The sequence below is a fragment of the Heteronotia binoei genome, chromosome 8 (assembly GCF_032191835.1).
Source record: "Heteronotia binoei isolate CCM8104 ecotype False Entrance Well chromosome 8, APGP_CSIRO_Hbin_v1, whole genome shotgun sequence".
NCBI lineage: Eukaryota > Metazoa > Chordata > Lepidosauria > Squamata > Gekkonidae > Heteronotia > Heteronotia binoei.
Genome location: NC_083230.1, coordinates 89,218,223 through 89,241,429, shown reverse-complemented (window position 1 = coordinate 89,241,429; position 23,207 = coordinate 89,218,223). Strand labels below are relative to the sequence as shown.

At 41.0% G+C, this 23,207-nt stretch overlaps 1 protein-coding gene across 1 annotated transcript in view; it reads right to left on the bottom strand.

The window, feature by feature from the left end:
• LARGE1 (LARGE xylosyl- and glucuronyltransferase 1) overlaps positions 1-23,207 on the bottom strand; it is a 515,590-nt gene that overhangs the window by 111,950 nt on the left and 380,433 nt on the right. The window contains exon 7 of the mRNA XM_060245549.1: positions 14,149-14,253. Coding sequence (XP_060101532.1) covers positions 14,149-14,253 — 105 coding nt within the window. The remainder of the gene's footprint in view (positions 1-14,148; positions 14,254-23,207) is intronic.

Below are 23,207 nucleotides of genomic sequence, written 5' to 3'. Positions count from 1 at the left end.
GTGAAGGGACTGTGATGTGATGTTTCAGTATATTCCATCTTCTGCATAAAGAGTAGTCTAGCTCATACAAACTTTCCTCCTCAGTTGATTATGGGGTGCAGTTTGCATGGCATTGAAAAGTGTGGTTTCCCAGAGAAAAACAGCCTTTGAATTCCAAGGATACTCATTCCATCTCAACCTAGTTGCTCCAGAGTCAAAATAACAGGCAGTTGCAATTTAAATAAATTTAAATTTTAATGGGGGAGCCTAAATGTCTTGTCCAGCTTTATATCAGCCACACCCATTGGTCCAGCTGGTTCAATGTGGCTGTGTCCAGTGTTGGTGGAGAGGAGCTCAGCTTGATGAGATCCTTCCCTTCCTAACCTTCTAACCAAGTTTGGAAAAACTTATGACACATAGCATTTGGGGTATGTTTTTACCCCAAGCCAGATTCCATTGTATCCTTGAGTGGAAAATGTCCTTGAAACACAGAAATACTTCTAGTGGCAGAAATCACTGTGTTTCACAGGACAAAAACATCCAGAGCTTGAAAACATAGTTTGGAACATGGCAGAATGTTTCTTTTTCTCCTCTTTTTCATACTAAACAATGTACGCCAAAATGGTTTCTTTATAAACCTATAAGTTTTAAAAATCTGAAACAACAAAAAATACGTTTGGTATCAGACAACTAACAAACCTTTATATAAAAACATTAACAATTAATAAATTTCTAAGAATAATGGTCTTTTACTAGGGGTTTATTTATGCCCCCTTTAATGTAAACAAACAAATGATGCGCCCAGCAACTCCCCTGCCCACTGGAAAAAATTAATAAGATTTCTAGGTGGTTTTTCTACCTTGGGTGCATTTTTGTTTACAGAAAGTAAGCTGTAAGTGGTAACCTTGGGGGCACATTATTTACTACTGTACAGCCTAGGTGACAGTGTCTGAACGGTTGTACAGTTGTTTCTCTATGCATTCTGCAAACAAACAAACAAAATACAATTGCGGTAAAGCTGATTTACTCCATCCATGATGAAACATATTATTCATGTATGTGTTCTTGCTACTGAACCATGGACTCTCCAGAGATCTGTATCTGGCCTTCCTCTTCCTGGAGATAACTTGTTGTTGTTGTTGTTGCTGCTGCTATTGTTTTAGAGGGGGTGGAGGATTAGGAAACCTAAGGAACCGCCTCTCCTAGCACCACTTCCTCACACTTTGCAACAGCCATCTGGGCTGCTAATTAGTAAAAACACAACACACAAGTGATCCTCATATCTAGTTTTACAGGCAAATATGCCTTTCACTGAAAGTTAATTGTCTAATGCAATAAGAGATAATATCTTGGGATAGCTTTTACACATGATAAAGTAATACTTGCAGTAATGATAAAAAAATGTAGTATGCCAGATGCCCTTAGCTAATCAACAGCAATTTTTTAAAAAGTGCTTGAGTATCAGTGACAATGTATACAGCACTGGCATGTGTTCATTAAAAAAGGAAGAGTTTACTTAATGAACCAGGGATCTATAGTTGCCACTTCCTGAGAGTTCCTGCTACCTGTGTGTCATGTGTAGACTTCAAGCAGGCCACAGGTGGGACCCCCGGTGAAATTAATAGGGTTTGTAGCACAGGAGCCCTTTGAGGATAAAATTGTCTTTTGATATACCTCCATACTGGGTTTCGCTGACTAGAGAATTGAAGAAATCTGAGCGAAGAGACTAAAACTACTCATTAAACTGAATGGTGGCTGAAATGCTAGACATAAAGAGCAGCTGTCAATGGAACTCTCTTGGGCATAAATGAAGGCGCTGTTGCAACACATCCTTCACAGTGGCGGCTTATTTTTTTAAAGAAACATTTGTTTAGTTTTCTTCAGACAAAAGTATCAGAAGCTAGGTTACAATGCACACCCACTTATGAAAAGGGTGTCTGGACTTACAGTTGTTGAAAACATGAAATTCAGAGAAAATCTGTTCGATCAGTAAACATGTCCAGATAGCATCCCATATTCTCTGCTGCTTGCCACTGATTTATTTTCAAAATGCATACAAATGAACCAGCGGGGTGCAGTGATCAGAGTGTCAGACCAGGATCTGCGAGACCTGGGTTCAAATCAAATTTCTTTAATAGAAGTAATTTCATCCACAGACAACTGCTATAATGTCATAATGTCTGCATCCAACTGTTTACATTAAATAATGATATAAGTCCCAGGACAGTTATGTTTTCCCAGAATACTTCCTCTGTGCTCAGTATGCAGACTTAAAATACCTGCTATTTACAAAAGTTACAACCCTTTTGCTGACAATCCCACGGATATCACAGGGGCATGGGTGACTCCATGCTGACACAACAGTTTTTTCTCATTGACAAACAAGGGATAACGGTCCTGAAAGTACAAGAATTGTATTTTTCACTTACTCATAGGTGAACTAACATGTGTTTCCCAGAACAGAATTTGGATATTCATATATATGGACATATGGACATATGAAGCTGCCTTATACTGAATTAGACCTTTGGTCCATCAAAGTCAGTATTGTCTACTCAGACCGGCAGCGGCTCTCCAGGGCCTCAAGCTGAGGTTTTTCACACCTCTTTGCCTGGACCCTTTTTTGAAGATGCCAGGGATTGAACTTGGGACCCTCTGCTTCCCAAGCAGATGCTCTACCACTGAGCCACCGTACCCTCCTATTCATGTATAGCTTCATATTCAGTATTCAAAAGATGGCTATTAAAGGAAAGCCACCGCAGAATAGCTGCACAAAATAACGTTACTGTCGAAAGAACAAGGTTGACATATGCCTCATCTGGCAATGAAACACAGTTATTAATGCTTTTCAAGTATGTATCATGTGAGGCAGTTTGGTTGGTTTGGGTACGAATCCAGGTGGATTGTGTCTACAGGACCATAGCTACTGCTTTCAGGAGTACTGTCATGGAAGCAAACTACAATGTTGGGAATCTGATTATTCAAGTGAATCCCTAGATTATTCAAGTGAATCCCTAGAAATAGGCTCCCCCCGCTGCCGAATTAGGTTCAACTGGCTCAGTGTAAGTCATCTATCTATTTAGAAAACATGTATGCCCCCTCCCCAGACCTCCTCAAAGCATTTTGCAACTACAATAAGAAAACAAAGCCAGTCAAGAAATTAAACATATCTATAAAACATGTCAAGTCACTGAAATAAACATAAAGCAAGTCAATAAAACAAGCCAAGACATAAAAAAACACATAAAACACATAAAGCAGAGCAGTCTAAAAATGATATTGATAAATCTGACACACCACTTAACTTTGTCCTGGCTACTAGTTTCAGGTGGGTAACTATGTTGGTCTGAAGCAAGTGAATAACGTTTGAGTCCAGCAGCAAAGTTTAATTCTGGGTATAAGTGTTTATGTTTATCGGATTAAGTGTACATGCACATGAAAGCTTATACCCAGAATTAAACTTTGTTGGTCTTAAAGGAGCCACTGCACTCAAACTTTATTTTCTGATTACTGGTTGTTTTGTTGTTACCAGCTACCACTGCCCCCACCCCCAGACTACAGTTCCATGTACAACATGTACTTCATAGACCAGAAGAAGGCTACAAAGCAATATACCCAGTAAGCCCCATGAAACCTTGAGAAGGGAGAAGCCATTTTTCTACAACCATAGGCAACATAACAAGATATAAGGAGTGTATGGTATATCTTGAGATGATAATATAATTTACTAAGACATGGGAGTAAAATACTCATGCAAACACGAGGAACCAGTACAGGACATCTCTTCTTCATGAAGCTGAAATTTATGTGGCTATTTATATAGCGTCTAAAGCAGCAGTTTAACTTTGGAACAGTTATATGGATACAGTTGTGCTGAAGTGAATGTGACTTTCATAATCTCTTACCTAGAGGCTCGAGTAACACCGTCCCTATTTCTGTAGTAAACATTTGAGTTGCTGATTCTATTCAAAGCTTGCTTTCCGACTCTGTGCTAAATATTTCATTATCTTGGTCCACTGACTCTTCTCTCCTCCACCATGATTGATTTTCTTGTGGCTTTCATTTCTCCTTTGGCACTTCCTAGTGCCTTTTGGATCCCTTCAGCCCCCAGAGTTGTGTTATTTGACAGCTGCTCTAATTTACTGAGCAGGTATCTGATAAAACTTGAATTTCCTTTACTATTTCTTCACCCTCCCAATGAGATTTATGTCTTTGTTCTCCTTCAGGAGCACTGAGTCAAACAATACATCTCAATTTTTAGGGGTTTTCTTTATGGCAACATATGCTGACTCTGTCAATAATCCATCCTTTGCTGTCTCAAAGAGGTTGAACTGTCTCTTGTCTCAATGACCTCTTGTTCCATGTTCTTGAAAAATGTTGTTCCATTTCCTGTAACCTCCTATTCCAATCTTCCCTTCATTCACCAGCCTTTCTGGCTTGTTTCCCCACCCCTTTTTTACTCCTTATAAGAGCTGAAAAGGAGCAAGTTTTAATAGATCTGTCAGCAACAACTGAAAAATGGTAGTATGAGCAGACTAAAATCTATAATAATGCATGAATATATAAATACACAAGGACATAAGTCCATCAAGAATTATTGTTCAGCCTGTATGCCAGCCATTTGACTTTAACTCTAGGGATGGTGATACCTGATAATTCAGTTCACCTTTCTGAAGAAGTGCCCCCAAGTGTCTTCTGCACCTCTACCCATCTTTTCAACACTGTTATGCTACAGGTTAAACTAGATAAGGCAACTGAAGATCATAGAGTTGGAAATGGCACTATAAGTCATCTAGTCCAACACTCCACTACGTATAGGAAATTCAAACTAGGGCATTCTCAATAAATGGCTGTCCAGGCTCTTCCTGAAAACTTCCAGCAAGGGAAAGCTCCTCCTCCCAAATCAGAGGCTCTGTTGCTGGCCTACCCTTACCATTAGGAAGTCTCTCCTAATGCTCATATAAAACCTACCCACTTGCAATTTAAGCCCGTTTCATCCTGCCTTGCCTTCTGGAGGAGCAGACATATCTATGTGACAGCTAGGATTACCAACTTCCAGGCGACTCTGAAGATCTCCCACTATTACAATTGATCTTCAGACAGCCAAAATCAGCTCCCTTGGAGAAACCAACTCCTTTAAAGAAAATGGCTACTTTGGGGGATAGACTTTATGGCAGTATAACCTGCTGAAATTCCTCCTCAATTCTGCCTTCCCCAGGCTCCACTCCCAAAATCTCCAGGTATTTTCCAACCCAGAGATGACAACCCTAGGAAAAGCCCTAGGAATGAGCTCCTGTCTCAGCTGTCACTAACCTAAGCATATCTAGTTCTCCCAGCCTCTCTTCATAGGACTTGTTTTCCAGATCCCTGACCAGCTTTCTTTCTTCCCTGAATGATTTCCATAATCATATCTCCACCATTTTAGCTACACATTGATAGAGTTTGGATCAATGCTACAGCTGTGGTGGCAGAAGTTTAAAACTTCATCCAGTGCAGTTTTTGCCTACTGGAGCTGTCCTCTTTGTGTTATCAACCCTGGAATGGTTGGTTGGGATCTTTTACCTTTTTGTTCAACAGCACTGGGAGGCAGGTTTGATAGGTGACACCATGCGGATAGTGGAAGGATTAAATCTGCCTCCTTCTAAGCAGAATTCACTACTCAGGTCAAGATTAAACCTTCCAACATGCTATACTCTGAACTCGGGCACACACAACTGTAATTTAGCTTTAAATCCTACAGTAGTGGACCTCCTAGCATCTAATCTACATTAATACCTAATGGTACATTCACTATGACAGAGGGAAAGAAGACCAGGCCTCATTTTGGGCAGAAGCTCACAGGAGTGGAGCTCCAGAACCTCTAAATTTTATTGTGCTCTTTCTTCGTTAATCCCCCTCCCAATACTTGCTTCAGGGCTCCACTGTTCAAACCCCCTGTGAGAATTTTGCTTAACTCCAAGATCTGAGAAACTTTCTAATACTTCCACCCCCAATAAAAATGGGAAAATAATCAAAACATTCAAAGCAGAAATACGGAAATCTTCATCATGCCACTGTGGCCAAATAGGAGAAAGCAATTTTAAAAAGTATGGTGGGAGTAAGGTTTTATGCTGGCAAAAATAATTCAAGAAACATTTTAAGGGAGATGCTGAGCTGATATAATTTAGTACACCTTCTGGTGATCAGGGGTGTGTGGTATATGCAAATGAGTTGCACTAATCAAGCACCTCTATTTCTATGAAATGACCCCTGAAGAAAACCACAGGATGGATCACCTGATTATCCAGTCAAAGATGCTCTTTCGTTTATGGGTGGATGAACAAAAACCATGCCCGTAATATAGGGTGTATGGGACACCAGCACCAAGCAGGGAACTCAGTCTGTATAGGGGCTCTAGAACAAAGTAAGAGTCCGGTAGCACCTTTAAAACCAACTAAGTTTTACTAAGAGTGCAAGCTTTTGTATGCATGCATACTTCATCAGACAATGGAATGGGGTACAGTGAGCAGAGCTACATAAAGCTTGTGGACAGTGGTTAAGAGTGAAAAGTGGCACAAAGTTAGAATCAAATGGCAAAATAGTGAAATTAACAAACTGAAGGAACATTTGGTCTGGATAGCACTTGGGTGGGAAACGAATAAAACTTGGGGTTTTTGGCCACTGTGTGACACAGAGTGTTGGACTGGATGGGCCACTGGCCTGATCCAACATGGCTTCTCTTATGTTCTTAATGGTCTTCTTCCCATGAGTGAAGAGCAGGCAGGCATTTTCCTCATCTACACACATTATATAATGTTCACACACAGCTATGTTCATTTGTTAGATAAGACCCCAGAACAATATCAGTGGAATACCTTTTATGAGGACCAACCCAAACTTTATGAGATAATCAGCAACATTTCATTTTCCTGAGAACTCTTCATCAGGCAGGATGTTAAGTACAAAGGTGGCCCGGGGTGGTGGTGGTGGTGGTTAGGGGATTCTTCATCTCCTGATAGAAAAGATCTACCTTCAACTTGTGGAAGTCTTAAAGTGGAGAGCAGGAGGTGCTGCAGACGTAATTAGATTAAATGATGTTAGGTGCAAAACATTTCAGCCCAGGCAGAGCTCCACTTCTGTGGGCTCTGGCAGAAAAAAAAAGCCCTAGAAAACCTAAGTTTTGTTGTGTAGTGTAGGAGGTGTTGGAGATCTAATTAAATTAGATGGTGCTAGGTAAAAACATTTCACATTACACCAAGGACTGCAGGCACAAAGAAGAAAACATAGTGACTTCTCTTTGAAAGTATAAAGTCAGGTGTAATGGAGATCTGAGAGAGATCTGAATTATGATCGTCTTTTATACTATCAAACAGAAATGACTATTTTTGTGCTTCTTTGTGCCAGCAGTTTTTGGTGCACTTGAAATGTTTTGCACCTAACATCATTTAATCTAATTACGTCTGCAGCACCTCCTGCTCTCCACTTTAAGACTTCCACAAGTTGAAGGTAGATCTTTTCTATCAGGAGATGAAGAATCCCCTAACCATCCCGCCCCGCCCCCCCCCCCCCCGGGCCACCTTTGTACTTAACATCCTGCCTGATGAAGAGTTCTCAGGAAAATGAAATGTTGCTGATTAGCTCATAAAGTTTGGGTTGGTCCTCATAAAAGGTATTCCACTGATATTGTTCTGGGGTCTTATCTAACAAATGAACATAGCTGTATGTAAACATTATATAATGTATGTAGATGAGGAAAATGCCTGCCTGCTCTTCACTCATGGGAAGAAGACCATTAAGAACATAACAGAAGCCATGTTGGATCAGGCCAGTGGCCCATCCAGTCCAGCACTCTGTGTCACACAGTGGCCAAAAACCCCAAGTTTTATTCGTTTCCCACCCAAGTGCTATCCAGACCAAATGTTCCTTCAGTTTGTTAATTTCACTATTTTGCCATTGGATTTTCATTCTTAACCACTGTCCACAAGCTTTATATAGCTCTGCTCACTGTACCCCATTCCATTGTCTGATGAAGTATGCATGCATACAAAAGCTTGCACTCTTAGTAAAACTTAGTTGGTTTTAAAGGTGCTACTGGACTCCTATTTTGTTCTAGAGCCGCTATACAGACTGAGTTCCCTGCTTGGTGCTGGTGTCACATATACCCTATATTACGTGCATGGTTTTTGTTCATCCACCCATAAAGGAAAGAACATCTTTGACAGGATAAGCAGGTGATCCATCCGGTGGTTTTCTTCAAGGGTCATTTCATAGAAAAAGAGGTGCCTGATTAGTGGAACTCATTTGCATATACCACACACCCCTGATCACCAGAAGGTGTACTAAATTATATCAGCTCAGCATCTACCTTAAAATGTTTCTTGAATTATTATTGTCAGCATAAAACCTTACTCCCACCATACTTTTTAAAATTGCTTTCTCCTATTTGGCCACAGTGGCATGATGAAGATTTCCATCTGTCTGCTTTGTATGTTTTGGTTATTTTCCCACATAAGAGAAGCCATGTTGTATCAGGCCAGTGGCCCATCCAGTCCAACACTCTGTGTCACAGTGGCCAAAAAAACCCAGTGCCATCAGGAGGTCCACCAGTGGGGCCAGGACACTAGAAGCCCTCCCATTGTGCCCCCCAAGCACCAAGAATACAGAGCATCACTTGCCCCAGACAGAGTTCCAACAATACGCTGTGGCTAATAGCCACGGATTGGTTGAGTCATCCTGTGGATCAGTATAGATATGAGTGAATCCATTATCCTATGTTGTGGGAGGGAAGGTGGCATGATATAGGCTGATCTTGTCAGATCTCAATAGCTAAACTCGGTTGGTACTTGGATGGAAGACTACCAAGGAAGACTTTACAGTGGAAGGCAATGGCGAAACACCTCTACTTCTCATTTGCCTTGAAAACACCTTGCTGGGGTCACCATAAATTGGCTGTGACTTGACGGTATTTTATGCACACACATATTCAGTTACTGGATATTTAACTGGGGACATTTTGTCTTTATTTATGACATATCCATACCAGTTACAGTTCTAGAAGGAAGTATGGTAGTCCAGTGCTCTACCTCAGCGTAGTTCAACTCCACCCCCTGTAATTCACCTACATAATCCTGGCACAAGCAGGTATGAAACAAGATAATGCTCAGCCATTTGTATTTTTTGCCACATTCCTATCAAAGTCCACCTTTTGCTGGAAATGTCTAGATATATAACATAACTCACCACAACATTTAAATGGAGAGTTCGTGGCTCAGTATCAAAGCATTTGCTTTGTGTGCAGAATTTCCCAAGTTCAATCCTCAGCATCTCCAGGTAAAACATGCAAGAAGTAAGTGTTATGAAAAACTTTGACTTAAAACCTTGGAGAGCTACCACCAGTCAGACTAGACATTACTGATGTGGACAGACCAAAGATCTGACTCAGTATTTTGGTATATTTATGTATATGTTTTCATAATTATTCCTTAATATAGATATCAAAGAAGTTTGCACGATGTAGTTACTTTCCAGGATGTAAGAAACTGATCCCAAGCTGTATGCTGCCTCTATGAGATGGGAGGAAAACCTTTGAAAGGTTGAGATACCAAACTAGGATCATAGAAATATGTCTTCCAGCTGTTTCTCTCCAAAAAATTATCAAGATTGGAAAAATAAATTAAGGAGAATCCTCCCTTCTTTCTCAGTAAGAAACCATAGTGGCACAAATAATAAAGCTATGTCACTATTGTGAAAGCATGCAGTAAACATGACACATTAAAGGTTAAGCCTACATCTTTGGAACACTGTAATGGTCTATGAAACCAGGAGTACATTTATGTTAAGAATTTTGATCTAAACTGATGCACTTGCAAATGATGAAGAGTGAAAACCATGACACCACTAGCCCTTCTACAGTCACATAAAGCCTGTGACAGGCACAACAAATATGGCTTGTTGAAGTCATTTCCCATCAATTAACCTTCCCCCCACCCCCATAGACCCAAGGATTTCTTCAGAGCAAAATCTGTGTTACAATAAAGAACAGGCTGGTGGTACATCATTAATTAAAAGAAAAACATCTTTTTAGAAATGAATCCTTCCCCATCTGTTCTCCCCTTTTATTACAGGTGCAGATGGAACATAAGTCACTACCCTACCACACAAAGCATGAGACAGAATTGATTTAGATGCATTTGTGTGTGAGTTCTTTATGCACCTGGCATGTCTACTCACACTTCTCACACAAATCAGCAGAAAATGCATGTCCTTCTCAATATAATAAATTCACAGACAATATACGGCTCCCTCCCCTCCTTTTTGGGAAAGGAAATTTGACAGTCAGGGTTTTTTATTTTATATGGGCAATTATGATCCTATTGCTTTACTGAAAGAATTATACCTTCTATACTTTGAAGTCAGCCTCTGGGGAGAGTATTACTTGCTGGACCTACATACACTTCAAAGGTGGCCTGGGTGGTTGAATAAGGAAAATGGCTAGTGACTGCAAGGGCTCTGAAGTTTCTCAGAAGCCTAGCTTCCTCCTTGAAAAACAAAACTGTGAAAAGCAAATAAGATTAATATACTTCAGAATGCTGTTGCTCTACCAGATTACTCAAGGCTATCAGCCCAAGCAAAATGGCCTCAGAGTGATTCCAACCGGCTTGAGGAATAATCTAAGATGTGGCTTGTCTTCAGGAAAAGGATGGTTACAGAACTGCTGAACAGCCTCTGCAAACATGTCTTTTGACATCTCTGTAGTAGGAAGTGAGCAACAAGCTGGTATCAAACAGAAGATAATCTCCTCTTCATTTTGCAGATGGACAGGGGGCACAGGGAGGAAAAAGATGTAAATTAGGGCGGGAATAAAATATTTTCTAAGCCTCACACTGGTATGCGATTCAAGCCTAAACATTTTCAGCAGAATATGGCCAAGAATTTCAACTGGAGTCTTCAAACCTAAACACTCAAATGTTCAATACATATGCTGAGAATTTTTGTACAGCTTTTCCCCAGCAACTAAGGGCAAGGGAAAAAAATTCCAAAGATCCAAAATGCAATGAGATATTCTGAATAAGTTTTTTATGGAAAAAGTACAGAATTGAACAGTAATAACATGCAACAGATTTCAGTTGTCCTTCACATTATAAAGTAAAAACAGTTTTCTGGACCATCAGTATTTTTCCAACTTTGTATTGCGGTTGTAGTATTCCCTCCTGTACATAAGAACGTATGAGAAGCCATGTTGGATCAGGCCAATGGCCCATCCAGTCCAACACTCTGTGTCACACGGTGGCCAAAAAAATTATACACACACACATATACACTGGGGCTAATAGCCATTGATGGACCTCTGCTCCATATTTTTATCTAACCCCCTCTTGAAGCTGGCTATGCTTGTAGCCGCCACCACCTCCTGTGGCAGTGAATTCCACATGTTAATCACCCTTTGGGTGAAGAAGTACTTCCTTTTATCCATTTTAACCTGACTGCTCAGCAATTTCATCGAATGCCCATGAGTTCTTGTATTGTGAGAAAGGGAGAAAAGGACTCCTTTCTCTACTTTCTCCATCCCATGCATAATCTTGTAAACCTCTATCATGTCTCCCCACAGTTGACGTTTCTCCAAGCTAAAGAGCCCCAAGCGTTTTAACCTTTCTTAAAAGGGAAAGTGTTTCAACCCTTTAATCATTCTAGTTGCCCTTTTCTGCACTTTTTCCAATGCTATAATATCCTTTTTAAAGTGCAGTGACCAGAATTGTACACAGTATTCCAAATAAGACCGCACCATCTATTTATATAGGGGCATTACGATACTGGCTGATTTGTTTTCAATTCCCTTCCTAATAATTCCCAGAATGGCGTTGGCCTTTTTTATTGCAATCGCACACTGTCTTGACATTTTCAGTGAGTTATCTACCACGACCCCAAGATCTCTTTCTTGGTCAGTCTCTGCCAGTTCACACCCCATCAACCTGTATTTGTAGCTGGGATTTTTGGCCCCAATGTGCATTACTTTGCACTTGGCCACATTGAACCTCATCTGCCACATTGACGCCCACTCACCCAGCCTCAACAGATCCCTTTGGAGTGCCTCACAATCCTTTCTGGTTCTCACCACCCTGAACAATTTAGTGTCATCTGCACTGCTTACTCCCAACTCCAAATCGTTTATGAAAAAGTTAAAGAGCATGGGACCCAGTACTGAGCCCTGCGGCACCCCACTGCTTACTGTCCTCCACTGTGAAGACGGTCCATTTATACTCACTCTCTGCTTCCTATTAATTAGCCAGTTTTTGATCCGCAAGAGGACCTATCCTTTTACTCCATGACTCTCGAGCTTACTAAGGAGCCTTTGATGAAGAACTTTATCACTCTGGAGAGTGCACACAAATTTTAATAGTCAACCTGAGCAAAAAAGCACAAATACCTTTTCTCTCTTGTTTGTCAGAGGTAGCAGCAGGAGCTGAAGGAAAGAGGTACCTAGTTCCCTCAACACTGCCTGATAGGCTTCTTGCTGACAGATTCCATGGGCCTTCCTATGACCTTGTTTCAAGATGACAGGTGTATGCTACTACAAAGAAACTGGCAGTGCTTGGAGTCAATAACAAGCTGGATCAGGGTGAACAAGTTGAAACTTAATCCCAACAAGATAGAGGTTTCCTGGGTTAGTGAAAAGTCAGACCAGAAGTTTCAGATCTCTCCTGCTGTGGATGGGGTCATCCTCACCTTGAAAAGCTAGGTTTGCAGCCTGGAATTGCTACTCAACAGATCAACCACCAGAGAAAACCAGGTGGCTGTGATGGTTCACAGTGCTTTTGCCCAGCATCAGCTGCACCTGTTCCTGTATTAGTTAGATCTAGCCACAGTGATCCATGCCTTAGTTACAACTACACTGGACTACTGTAATGTGCTCTACTTGGGGCTACTCCTGAAGCATGTCTGGAAACTGTAGCTAGACTGCTAGTTGGAGCCAGTTATTGGGAGCTTGTGACTCCAATATTACAATCACACTGCCTACCAATCTATTCCTGAGTCCAATTCAAAGTATTGCTTTTGATATTTAGGGAAGGACGGTGGCTCAGTGATAGAGCATCTGGTAAGCAGAAGGTTCCAGGTTCAATCCCTGGCATCTCCAACTAAAAAGAGTCCAGGCAAGTAGGCATGAAAAACCTCAGCTTGAGACTCTGGAGAGCTGCTGCCAGTCTGAGTAGACAATACTGACTTTGATGGACTGAGGGTCTGATTCAGTATAAGGCAACTTCACATGTTCATGTTCATATTGAAAGCCCTACATGGCTTGAGACCAGGGTATCCAAAAGACTGTCTTTTAACATGTGCTTCTACCTGGGAAGAACACTGGGAGAGATCCTCCTGACTGTCCCATGATTCAAAGAAGTTCGTTCAGTGGGTAAGCAAGAGAGGTTCCTTTTCAGTGGCAGCTCATAATGATGGAACAACCTCCCCAGGAAAGTGTGCCAAACACTTGCTTTTGGGCTCCATTGTTCAAACCCCCTGTGATAATTTGGCTGATCTCTAACAGTGGCAGCTCATAACGATGGAACAACCTCCCCAGGAAAGTGTGCCTGGGCCCCTTACTTTCAGTCTTAAGGAGTAGCTGGATATGGTTTTATTTAGGACTGATTTTGATTAAAACAGTTTTAAGTTGTGATTTTATGCTTTTTATAATCTATTTTTATGTATTTTATTAATATTGTAAGTATGGATGTGAAAAAAAATCCTTGATCGATTCAGCTCTATTGGACTCAAAAAATATTGATATTCCCAAATATTCCTGAATACCAGTATTGGTATTCAGGTTAATATTCAGAAAATCTAAATTTATTCAACTCCATTAAACCCTATGGCCCCTCCCATTATACCCTATGGGCCACCAGGGTAGTGTGACTCAGTGAGCGAACTGAAGGCATTGTAGTGCAACTCAGCAAGCAAAGTGAAGGCATTTAAACTTCAACTATGGTCAGTTCACTGTGCACTGTGACCCAACTCAGCAAGCAAACTGAAGGCAATATCCCCATTACTTGGCTAAATAAATACTCAGGTGTTTATTTGGCTTGGTATATACCGAGCTCAGATGCCTGATTGTAAGCTGCCTTGAGCTCTGTAAGATGGCTAATACATATTTTAAATAAATAAAAGTAATTACAACTAGCTCCATGAAGCTACGTGGTCTACCTGTGTTGTAGCCTCTTCCAAGGGCTGGCCAAGGGCGGTGGTTCTTCCAGAGGTTTCCTAGATACCAGTCACTTTGATTCTCCACCAAACCAAGAACTTGTTGGCCTGAAAAACAAAAACAAAGCAGACTGTTTTACAAAAGACATTAGGTACACACAAATGTCAGAGTGGTACAAGGAAAACAAAGAACAGCTGTTCCGTCATCACTTCTTCAATTCCCTTATCAGGGAGAATAGCCACCTCATTAAGCTGAAAATGGTATCAGATTAACTAGAACAACTGTTTCTGGACACCAACTCAATCTAAAAAGGCACATAATTTTCTTTGCTGACACTTATTTATTTATATTCAGGCCTTGAATTCAGCAGGAGCTCACAGGAGCACAGCTCCTGAACCTTTCTGATGGTTTCCTCTCTTCCTCCCCACTTGTCCACTGCACAGTAGGTGCAGCTGCATAACAATCCCTGGATGAGCTCCACCACCTATTTTTCTACAAAACAACCCCTGTTTATATCCTACATTTCTGCTAGATCAGGACCACCAATTTTGGTCAACAATTTAAAAATAGAGCATTATAAAAAACAGATTACAAAACAATTCTAAACAAAAGAAAAATACATATGTAAAAAACACAGTCATGGCACTTAAAATAGAGAAGAAAAGAGGGTTACTGAGGGAATGCCAGATGAAACAAAGAAGTCTTCAGCTGCTGGCAGAAGACAGTGACAGAACGGTGCAGATGAATATCCCTAGGAAGGACGCTCCAAGCCTAATTTTGGGCAGGAGCTCACAGGAACGGAGCTCCGGATCCTCTAAATTTTATTGTGCTTTCTTTCTTATCCCAACCCCTGCCAAACACTTGCTTTTGGGCTCCATTGTTCAAACCCCTTGTGATCATTTGGCTGATCTCTAAGAGTTGACAAACTTTCTAATATTTTTGCTCCACAAAAAATGGGAAAACAACCAAAACATATAAAGCAGACAGATGGAAATCTTTACCATGCCACTGTGGCCACATAGGAGAAAGTAATTTTTAAAAGTAGGATGGGAGTAAGGTTTTATTATGACAGTTATAATTCAAGAAGCATTTTAAAGTAGATGCTGAGCTGACAGTACACTTTCTGGTGATGTCAGGGGCATGTGGCATATGCAAATGAGTTATGTAAATAAGTTGCGCTAATGAGCTCTGGCACCTCTTTTTCTATGAAATGACCTCTTTTTCTATGAAATAATTTTGATGCCATGATCGTAAAGACCTTCTCTTGTCTTGAGTTGCCACCAATCTAACCTCAGAAGGCAGGGTCACCCAAAGCAGGGCCTTTGATGATGACCACAGTGGTTAGGTAGGTTTATATGGAGCAGGAGTTCCTGGAAGTACCCTGGTCCCAAACTGTACAGGGCTTTAAAGTCAACAATGGCACCCTGAATTTGCCCAGAAGAAAATTGTTCAGCCAAGGCTCCCAGAAGTGTACAAGCCACACTACTGATATGGCAGGAGCCCAGTTACTAGGCTAGCCAACCACCTGCCCTCTTCCAATCCCCCAGGTAAGTTACCCTTCCTCCTCTCACCTATTGGCAGTTTTCCCTATTATTTCTACTGGATAGATATTGGTAGCTCTATAGCCCATTGAAAATAATGGCACCATTATTTCCAAAGGCTAGCAGACCAGGTTTTTGGTTCAGGCTAGCAGTCCAGCCCTCCCTCTGGACTTTCAGCTTTGAGTCAGCATTAGTTGTTAGAACTTCTTGTCCCTTTAAAATTTAAAAGGATAGGAGACAGACTGACAGCTGTTTGGTGGGGCCAGCATCCTCTCTCTCTCTCTCTCTTCCTTCTCCTGCTGCCTCTAGGGGAGGGGCAGAAATGGGGGCAAGGAATTGGGAAAACAGTCCGAAATTTGGGGGATCTTAAAAGAAAAAAAAAACCTAAAACAGTAATGACAGTCTGGAGACCTTGGGATAATCAAAAACATGCCTTCCCTGAAATGAACACAAACATTGTTGAAGTGCATACTTCTTCAGACAAGAATGAGGTACAATGGTTTAGCATGCCCACCAGCTATATGTAGCTCTGCTCACTGAACCTCATTCCTTGTTTGAAGAAGTATGCATGCATACAAAAGCTTACATTCTGAATAAAACTTTGTTGGTCTTAAAGGTGCTACTGGACTCCGACTTTGTTCTATTGCTTCAGACCAACATGGCTGCCCACCTGGATCTACTTACCTCACAAGGTTAGTGTGAGAATAAAATGGGAAAAGCTCAAGCATGCCACCATATGGACTTGGAGAGGGAAATTCTGACCAGCTGACCTTAAATATCACAGATTTTCACATTTGCCTTTTAATAATTAAATGAGTAATACTTTAAAACAGGTCCCCTTAATTTTCTTTCCCATATCAGTTTTCCTTTTCCCTCCATAGCTTTTCCATTGCGAAATAATTTATAGCACTTAGATTTTATAGGTCTTTCAAATTGGTGATTGCTGCTTTAATTTCCTTTTTTTGTTATTTAACGATTTAATACAAATAAAGGATTTAATTTGTAAATATTGAAGTTAGGAAGTCTTCCTCTGCTTGCTCTATTATTTCAGAGACTGGAATCATATGGTTTCTTATTATAATGTCACACAGACTTACTAGGTTATATTGTTCCTCAAAAGAAGCCTCCCATTGAGTTTGCTGTCTTAAACTCAGCATGGTAAATAACTGGTAACAGTGGTGAACCGCCTGGACTTAATTTATTTCTATAAACATCCCAGACTCTTAATAAGTGTGGGATTAATATTTTATCTTTAATTGAACTATTGCTTTCTTTTCATTTTTTCCCAATATGATACTTTAAATGGGAAGTTTATAAAAGATTGTTCTGAACCACAGCATACTTTTTGATCTTCAAGGTCAGCTCAATGTATTAAAAAACACCAATTGCGCTGCATAATTATGCTTTGAGAAGTATGGTGCAGCTGGAATGCTATAGCCAAACAGGTCTGGACCTATAAACCATCTGGATGGGAAAGTACATGGGAGTCCCATGTAAGCCATTCTGAACTTTTGGAGGAGCAATGACACAAAAATGTAATAAACAACAACAAATAACTAAAAGGGTGCATTTACACTACATTAACTAATGCATTTTATATGTGGATTTTTACTGTGTAAGAATAGTAAAAATCCGGATGTAAAATGCATTAATTAGTGTAGTGTGAATGCACCCAACATTCATGGCATAGTTTAGCACCATAAGTCCTTTAACTACATCAGCATTGTTTTTGTTCCCTAACAATATGATAGGATTGCCAGGTATGACTCAGGAAATATCTGGGGACTTTGAGATGGAGCCAGGATACTTTGGGGGTGGAGACAGGAACAAGGTTGTGGCAAACACGATTGAACTCTGAAGTGAGTTCTGGCCTCACATTTAAAGAGATTACACTCCTCTTAAAGGCCTTCCCTTCATTGGAAATTCTGGATCCTCCATATTTAACTTCAGGCCAGCCAATTTCTGCTTTCGCGCATACACAGGTGATAATTTGAAGAGCAGAAACTGGATTCTCCTCTGGTGATCTTGAGAAGAAAAATAGCCATCTATACAACACAGTTTGAGCCCAAAGAACTCTGTTTTGGCTCAAATAGTATTGACTGACTTCTCATTAAAAGTTTTTCTTAGTAAAACAAGAAAGACTTCTATTTAGTTAAGGGTTTTGTTTTTGTATTTAGCACCAATGAGTAATTCCTCTCTACTCAGAAGTTTATTTGTTTATTTATTATTTTTCATTTCTATCCTACTCTCCCTGCAAGACTGCTCAGGGAGGGTGACAACAAAGTCAAAACATTAAAAAACCCAGTTAATCATCTTAAAAACAGCTATGCAATTTAAATCAACAACAAGATGGAGAAAGATAAATAAAGGTCAGATGTGTGCCCTTGAGCTGGGCAGATAGAATGGAGTTCATTGGGATTATATAGTATCAGTGTTCATGTTAGTTCACTGCTTCTGTAAAACAGTATAACCATAGATACTATTGCGTGTGTGAAATAAATGGTTTATTGTTTGTAACACTGTTGACAATTTTTGGAAGAAACAAATTGTGGATAATATTGAACATTTTTTTCTATGCGGAGTGTGAGCGTTGTTATTACATACTACAGCTGGCAGAAACCACATTTGCTACCTTGCTGGCCAGTTAACCTCACTTTGTGGCCTAGCCTCTCTGTTGAAAGGAAATGACAGAGCCCATTTCATTTTCAGAAGAGATGCCCTATAACATCACCCCTTGATGTCCTACAGACATGTCACTCTAGTGCAGAATCTCAACCATAAATGTAATCAACATCTTGTTCCCCTTGTGGAAAATGGGAGATATGGATACATTTTCTGAGATGCAAAACTAATATCAAACTAAGCATTATGTGTAGGTTTGGGTGGTAGGGCTTGGTAGGTTTGGGTCGTCTGGAAAATAAATAGCTCATGCTAGTCATCTACTAATTGGTTTCACAAATACATTGTGATGCTTTCCTCCTGACAAACTATAGCTGCATCAAATGCTACTGGAAATAGGACTTGTTCTACTGCAGGAGGTCTGCAACACTTAGTGTATTGTACTGCTGGCTGGGTCAACCTGACCCAGGCTGAAAAAGATGATTATCAAAGCCTCCTAGCTGGTTTATCTGGGGCTATTATAGACTCCTCATCCCAGCCATTTACACACAGGTTGGACAAAGCAGAATATTCTCTTGGAGCTCTCCTGGGAAGAAATCACAATGCCAAACCCTCTGGGCACGTTCTGTTCTATTATGATCAATTCTCCACTGGCCACTTCACCAAACTCATTTCACTTCTTACTGTGCAGGCATTTGGAAGCAACATCTCCTGAGGTGAAGCATTAACTTCTCTAATCATCAGCACCCTTGGAAAAAGAGAATGAATCCCTTTGGGAAGTCAAAGCAAACATCGCGATTCTTTGCTAGATGAGAACAAAGCAGAGACCACAGTGCATTTCAATGGCTGGCTCAGCATTCTGCTCTGCCTGTCTTTCTTTCTTAAGAGTTATTATAGTAAAACACCGTGGCTAACAGCAAAAGCTTTGTCACTGTTTTCTACTCTGGCCCCACAGTTATGATTAAGTGCTCTCCTTTCGCTCTTTGCTGCTCCTTGCACAAGCTTTTTTTATGAAAATGAAGCTGTCTTCTTTACTTATTCATACATCATCATTAACAGGGAGACAACGGGGTGGGGGGGGTGAGAAAAGGCTATGATACTGGCCGTGACTACAGAAAAAATGTATCAAAACCCAGAAGAATTACACTGTGTGTAAAAATAGGGCTCCAGCATCCCACTTCATGAGCCACTTTTTACAGTGGGTCAGCTCTGCTTTTGTCGGACCTAGATAGCCCAGGGTCAACCCAATCTCATCAGATTTCAGAAGCTAAGCAAGACTGGCAATGGTCAGTATTTGGACGAGAGACTACCAAGGAAGATCAGGGTCGCCACACAGAAGCAGGCAGCAGCAAACCACGATTGAACACTAATTAGGTCTGGCTGGTGGGGCTGAATCCAGCTGCTGGATTTCCCTATGGGAAATCCAATCTGCATGAATCCAATAGGAAACTAAATTTATTCCAGCATAAGTCTAGGGTTGCTATCAATGTTCCCTCTAAACCATGGAGTCTTGTGAACAAAAATTCTACTTTGTGAGCTACTGGCATTAAAGTTGTGAGCTACTGCATAAATTAGTTTGCTCTGGAGCTATTTTTCCTGAGTTAAGACAAAAATGTGTGAGCCTGAGGTCAAAAATCTGTGAGCTAGCTCACACTAACTCATCTTAGAGGGAACACTGGTTGCTACACAGAGGCAGGCAATGACAAGCCTCCTCTAAATGACTTTTGCTTGAATACACTGTGAGGTCATCCAAGGTTGGCTGTGACTTGATGGGGAAAAAGCAAGCAAGCAAGCTCTGCTTGCATACTGGCTCCAAAGGAGGGAAAAAAGCTGGACAAATTACTTTTGGTTTGTTGCAAAAAAAGGGGGGGGATATTACATAGAAAAGACACTGGGACTTGGGAAAAGGTCAATATGGTGCACTGTTTAAACTGCTGAATTCATGCTGTAATTGCAAGAATGATAAGAATTTTAGATTCAAATCCCAGTTTAGCTATGAAGTCTGGACTTGGGCAGGTCATGCTGTATCGGAACCAAACCTACACCCCTTATGCAAAGAATCTCAGCCAGACTGCAGAGTAGGATTCACTTGATGAATGAGAGGAGGTTGGAGTAAGTTTCTCCAGTCTTACAGCTCACATAAAAGAAAAAAGCAATATGTATGCCTGTTTTTGCACCCCATGCCTGCTCTACATCTTCCCTTGTAAAAGAACACAGATACTCCAAGTCTCAACTCCTCTCTCTTCTCTAAAGGAAACTTATTCTGTAAAGACTGCGCTATTGTTCAGGAAAGTTAGATGAATAATAGCAGAAATGTCTGCTTTAATAAAATGCACAAGGAAAGGTCATAGTATGATAATGATCAACACACGGCAGAAAGTGGCCTCTGTGGATTCTGGTGCCATGTCCCACCAAGGCATATTGAGAGCATTCACTGTTCTCTGACACAGAATGCACAGTATCACATTTTTTCCACCGTATGAGATCCTACTATAATATCTGGAATTGTGAAAAGTCAATAGGCATGAGCAGTCCGAATTCCAAAGCTGAGCTTTTTAAAAGTAAGATTTAATTTGCATTTACCATCCTAATTGGCGCATCTCCTATTACTAGAAGCAATTACTTGTTGTATTTTTATTCTGCTGTTCCTCTCATAAGATCAAAGTGGGGTACACCATTCTTCGCCCTCTAAAAATGATGCAACCTGTACACATAACAAGGCACAGCAGGAAGAGCTGCCTTCATAAGATGACTGATGGTGTGAGGAGAGGTCACAAAGCCCCCCTCCCTTCAAACTTCCATCCTTGTTGAGTGACTCAGCTTTAGCTAGGCCAAGGGTGACTAAACTTGCTTAACTTGGAGGGAGGGAAGGAAGGCAAATAGATAGGGGAGGGAGAGGTGGAAATAAAACAACTTTAACTTTAAATGGATTCTATAAACTGCTGGCTAGCTGGCCGACAGGGTGGTGGGGGCTTCAGGAGCCACAGAATATGTGTGAAAGAGCTGCATGTGGTTCCCGAGCTGGAGTTTGGCTACCCTTGAACTACTGGCCCACTGCTGATCCAAAGCACATTTCTCATGAACACATGAGTATTAAATGAACCAAGACAACCAAGTGTTAAATGAAAATGTGCTGCCCATAATCTGTACTACAAGAAAGTTTGATTCTTCTCGCCTAATTTACACTGGCTAGTAAAGTGTGATGTCACTCAGAATGATCTGTGTTTCCAGTGTGGGAGAAGGACTAGGATGATCTTTGCACCAGTAAACCTGAAAATCCACTTTAACTGCAGATTTGCTGGTGTATATATTTGTGAGATTCAGCTTTATTCAAATGCAAATCTCCATGGGGGATAGGGGTGTGCAGTTGGATCTACCCAAGCTGAAAATACACCTGAAAAATGTACCTTATCAGTATTTTCCAGGTATATTTCAGCTTCCCAAATGTATCTGGGTTTTCATGGGAAAACTGCGAGGGGGGTGGGAATCCCAAGAAAACCTGTATATATCCAGGAATTACCAGCAGATCTGAAAATCTGCTCCTGCCTCTCGGCTGGTTGTTGAGCTTTTACTGTAGTCTCTTTAAAGAAGAAGAAGATATTGGATTTATATCCCGCCCTCAGAGCGGCTCACAATCTCCTTTACCTTCCTCCCCCACAACAAACACCCTGTGAGGTGGGTGGGGCTGGAGAGGGCTCTCACAGCAGCTGCCCTTTCAAGGACAACTTCTGCTAGAGCTATGGCTGACCCAAGGCCATTCCAGCAGGTGCAAGTGGAGGAGTGGGGAATCAAACCCGGTTCTCCCAGATAAGAGTCTGCACACTTAACCACTACACCAAACTGGCTTAAAGGGACTGCAGAAGACAGCCCAAGGATCAGCTACACCAGGGGGAGTAGACTGTTCCTGACAGCTCAGCTTGGGGCCAGCTTCTCCTGTAGCACGGTTTAAATCATGCTGCAGGAGAAGCCTTCCCAGCTAGGAAACAAAGGGGATCTGCTATCTTGGATTTGATTCTCACCAACAAGGAAGAACTGATTGAAGAAGTGGAAATAGTGGGCACCCTGGGCAGTAATGACCATATGATTTTGGAATTTACAGTTTTAGGGAAGGGAAAAGCTATACGTAGTCAGACTTATAAGTTGGACTTCAGAAAGGTAAACTTTGATAAACTTCGAACTATGCTGGGTAAAATCCCATGGTCAGAGATACTTAGGAGGAAAGGGATTCAAGAGGGGTGGGAGTTTCTTAAAAGCGAAATACTGAAAGCGCAATCACAGACGATTCCTATGAGAAGAAAAAAAATGGAAAAAGCCTAAAGAAGCCGAAGTGGCTCCATAAACAGCTCTCTAAAGACTTGAGAAATAAAAAAGACTCCTTTAGGAATTGGAAGGAGGGCCTTATAACCAAGGATGAATATAAACAAATCACAAGAGCTTGTAGAGAAAAAGTTAGGAAAGCTAAAGCTCAATATAAGCTTAGGCTGGCCAAAGATGCTAAAAATAACAAAAAAGGGTTCTTTTCTTATGTTCAGAGTGAGAAAAAGAGCAAGGACATAGTAGGCCCATTGCGAGGGCAAGAAAGTGAAATTGTAACAGGTAATGAAGAGAGGGCAGAACCGCTCAATTCCTACTTTTCCTCAGTCTTCTCTTCTGAGGGAAATGGTGCTCAACATGGCAAAAACAGAACATATAAGGAGGGTATGAAGTTCCAACCTAGGATCAGCATAGGGGTAGTACATAAACACCTAGTTTCTTTAAATGAAACTAAGTCCTCAGGGCCAGATGAATTGTATCCAAGGGTCCTAAAAGAGCTTGCAGATGTAATTTCTGAGCCTCTGGCTATTATTTTTGAGAATTCTTGGAGAATAGGAGAGGTGCCGGAAGAATGGAGGTGGGCGAAT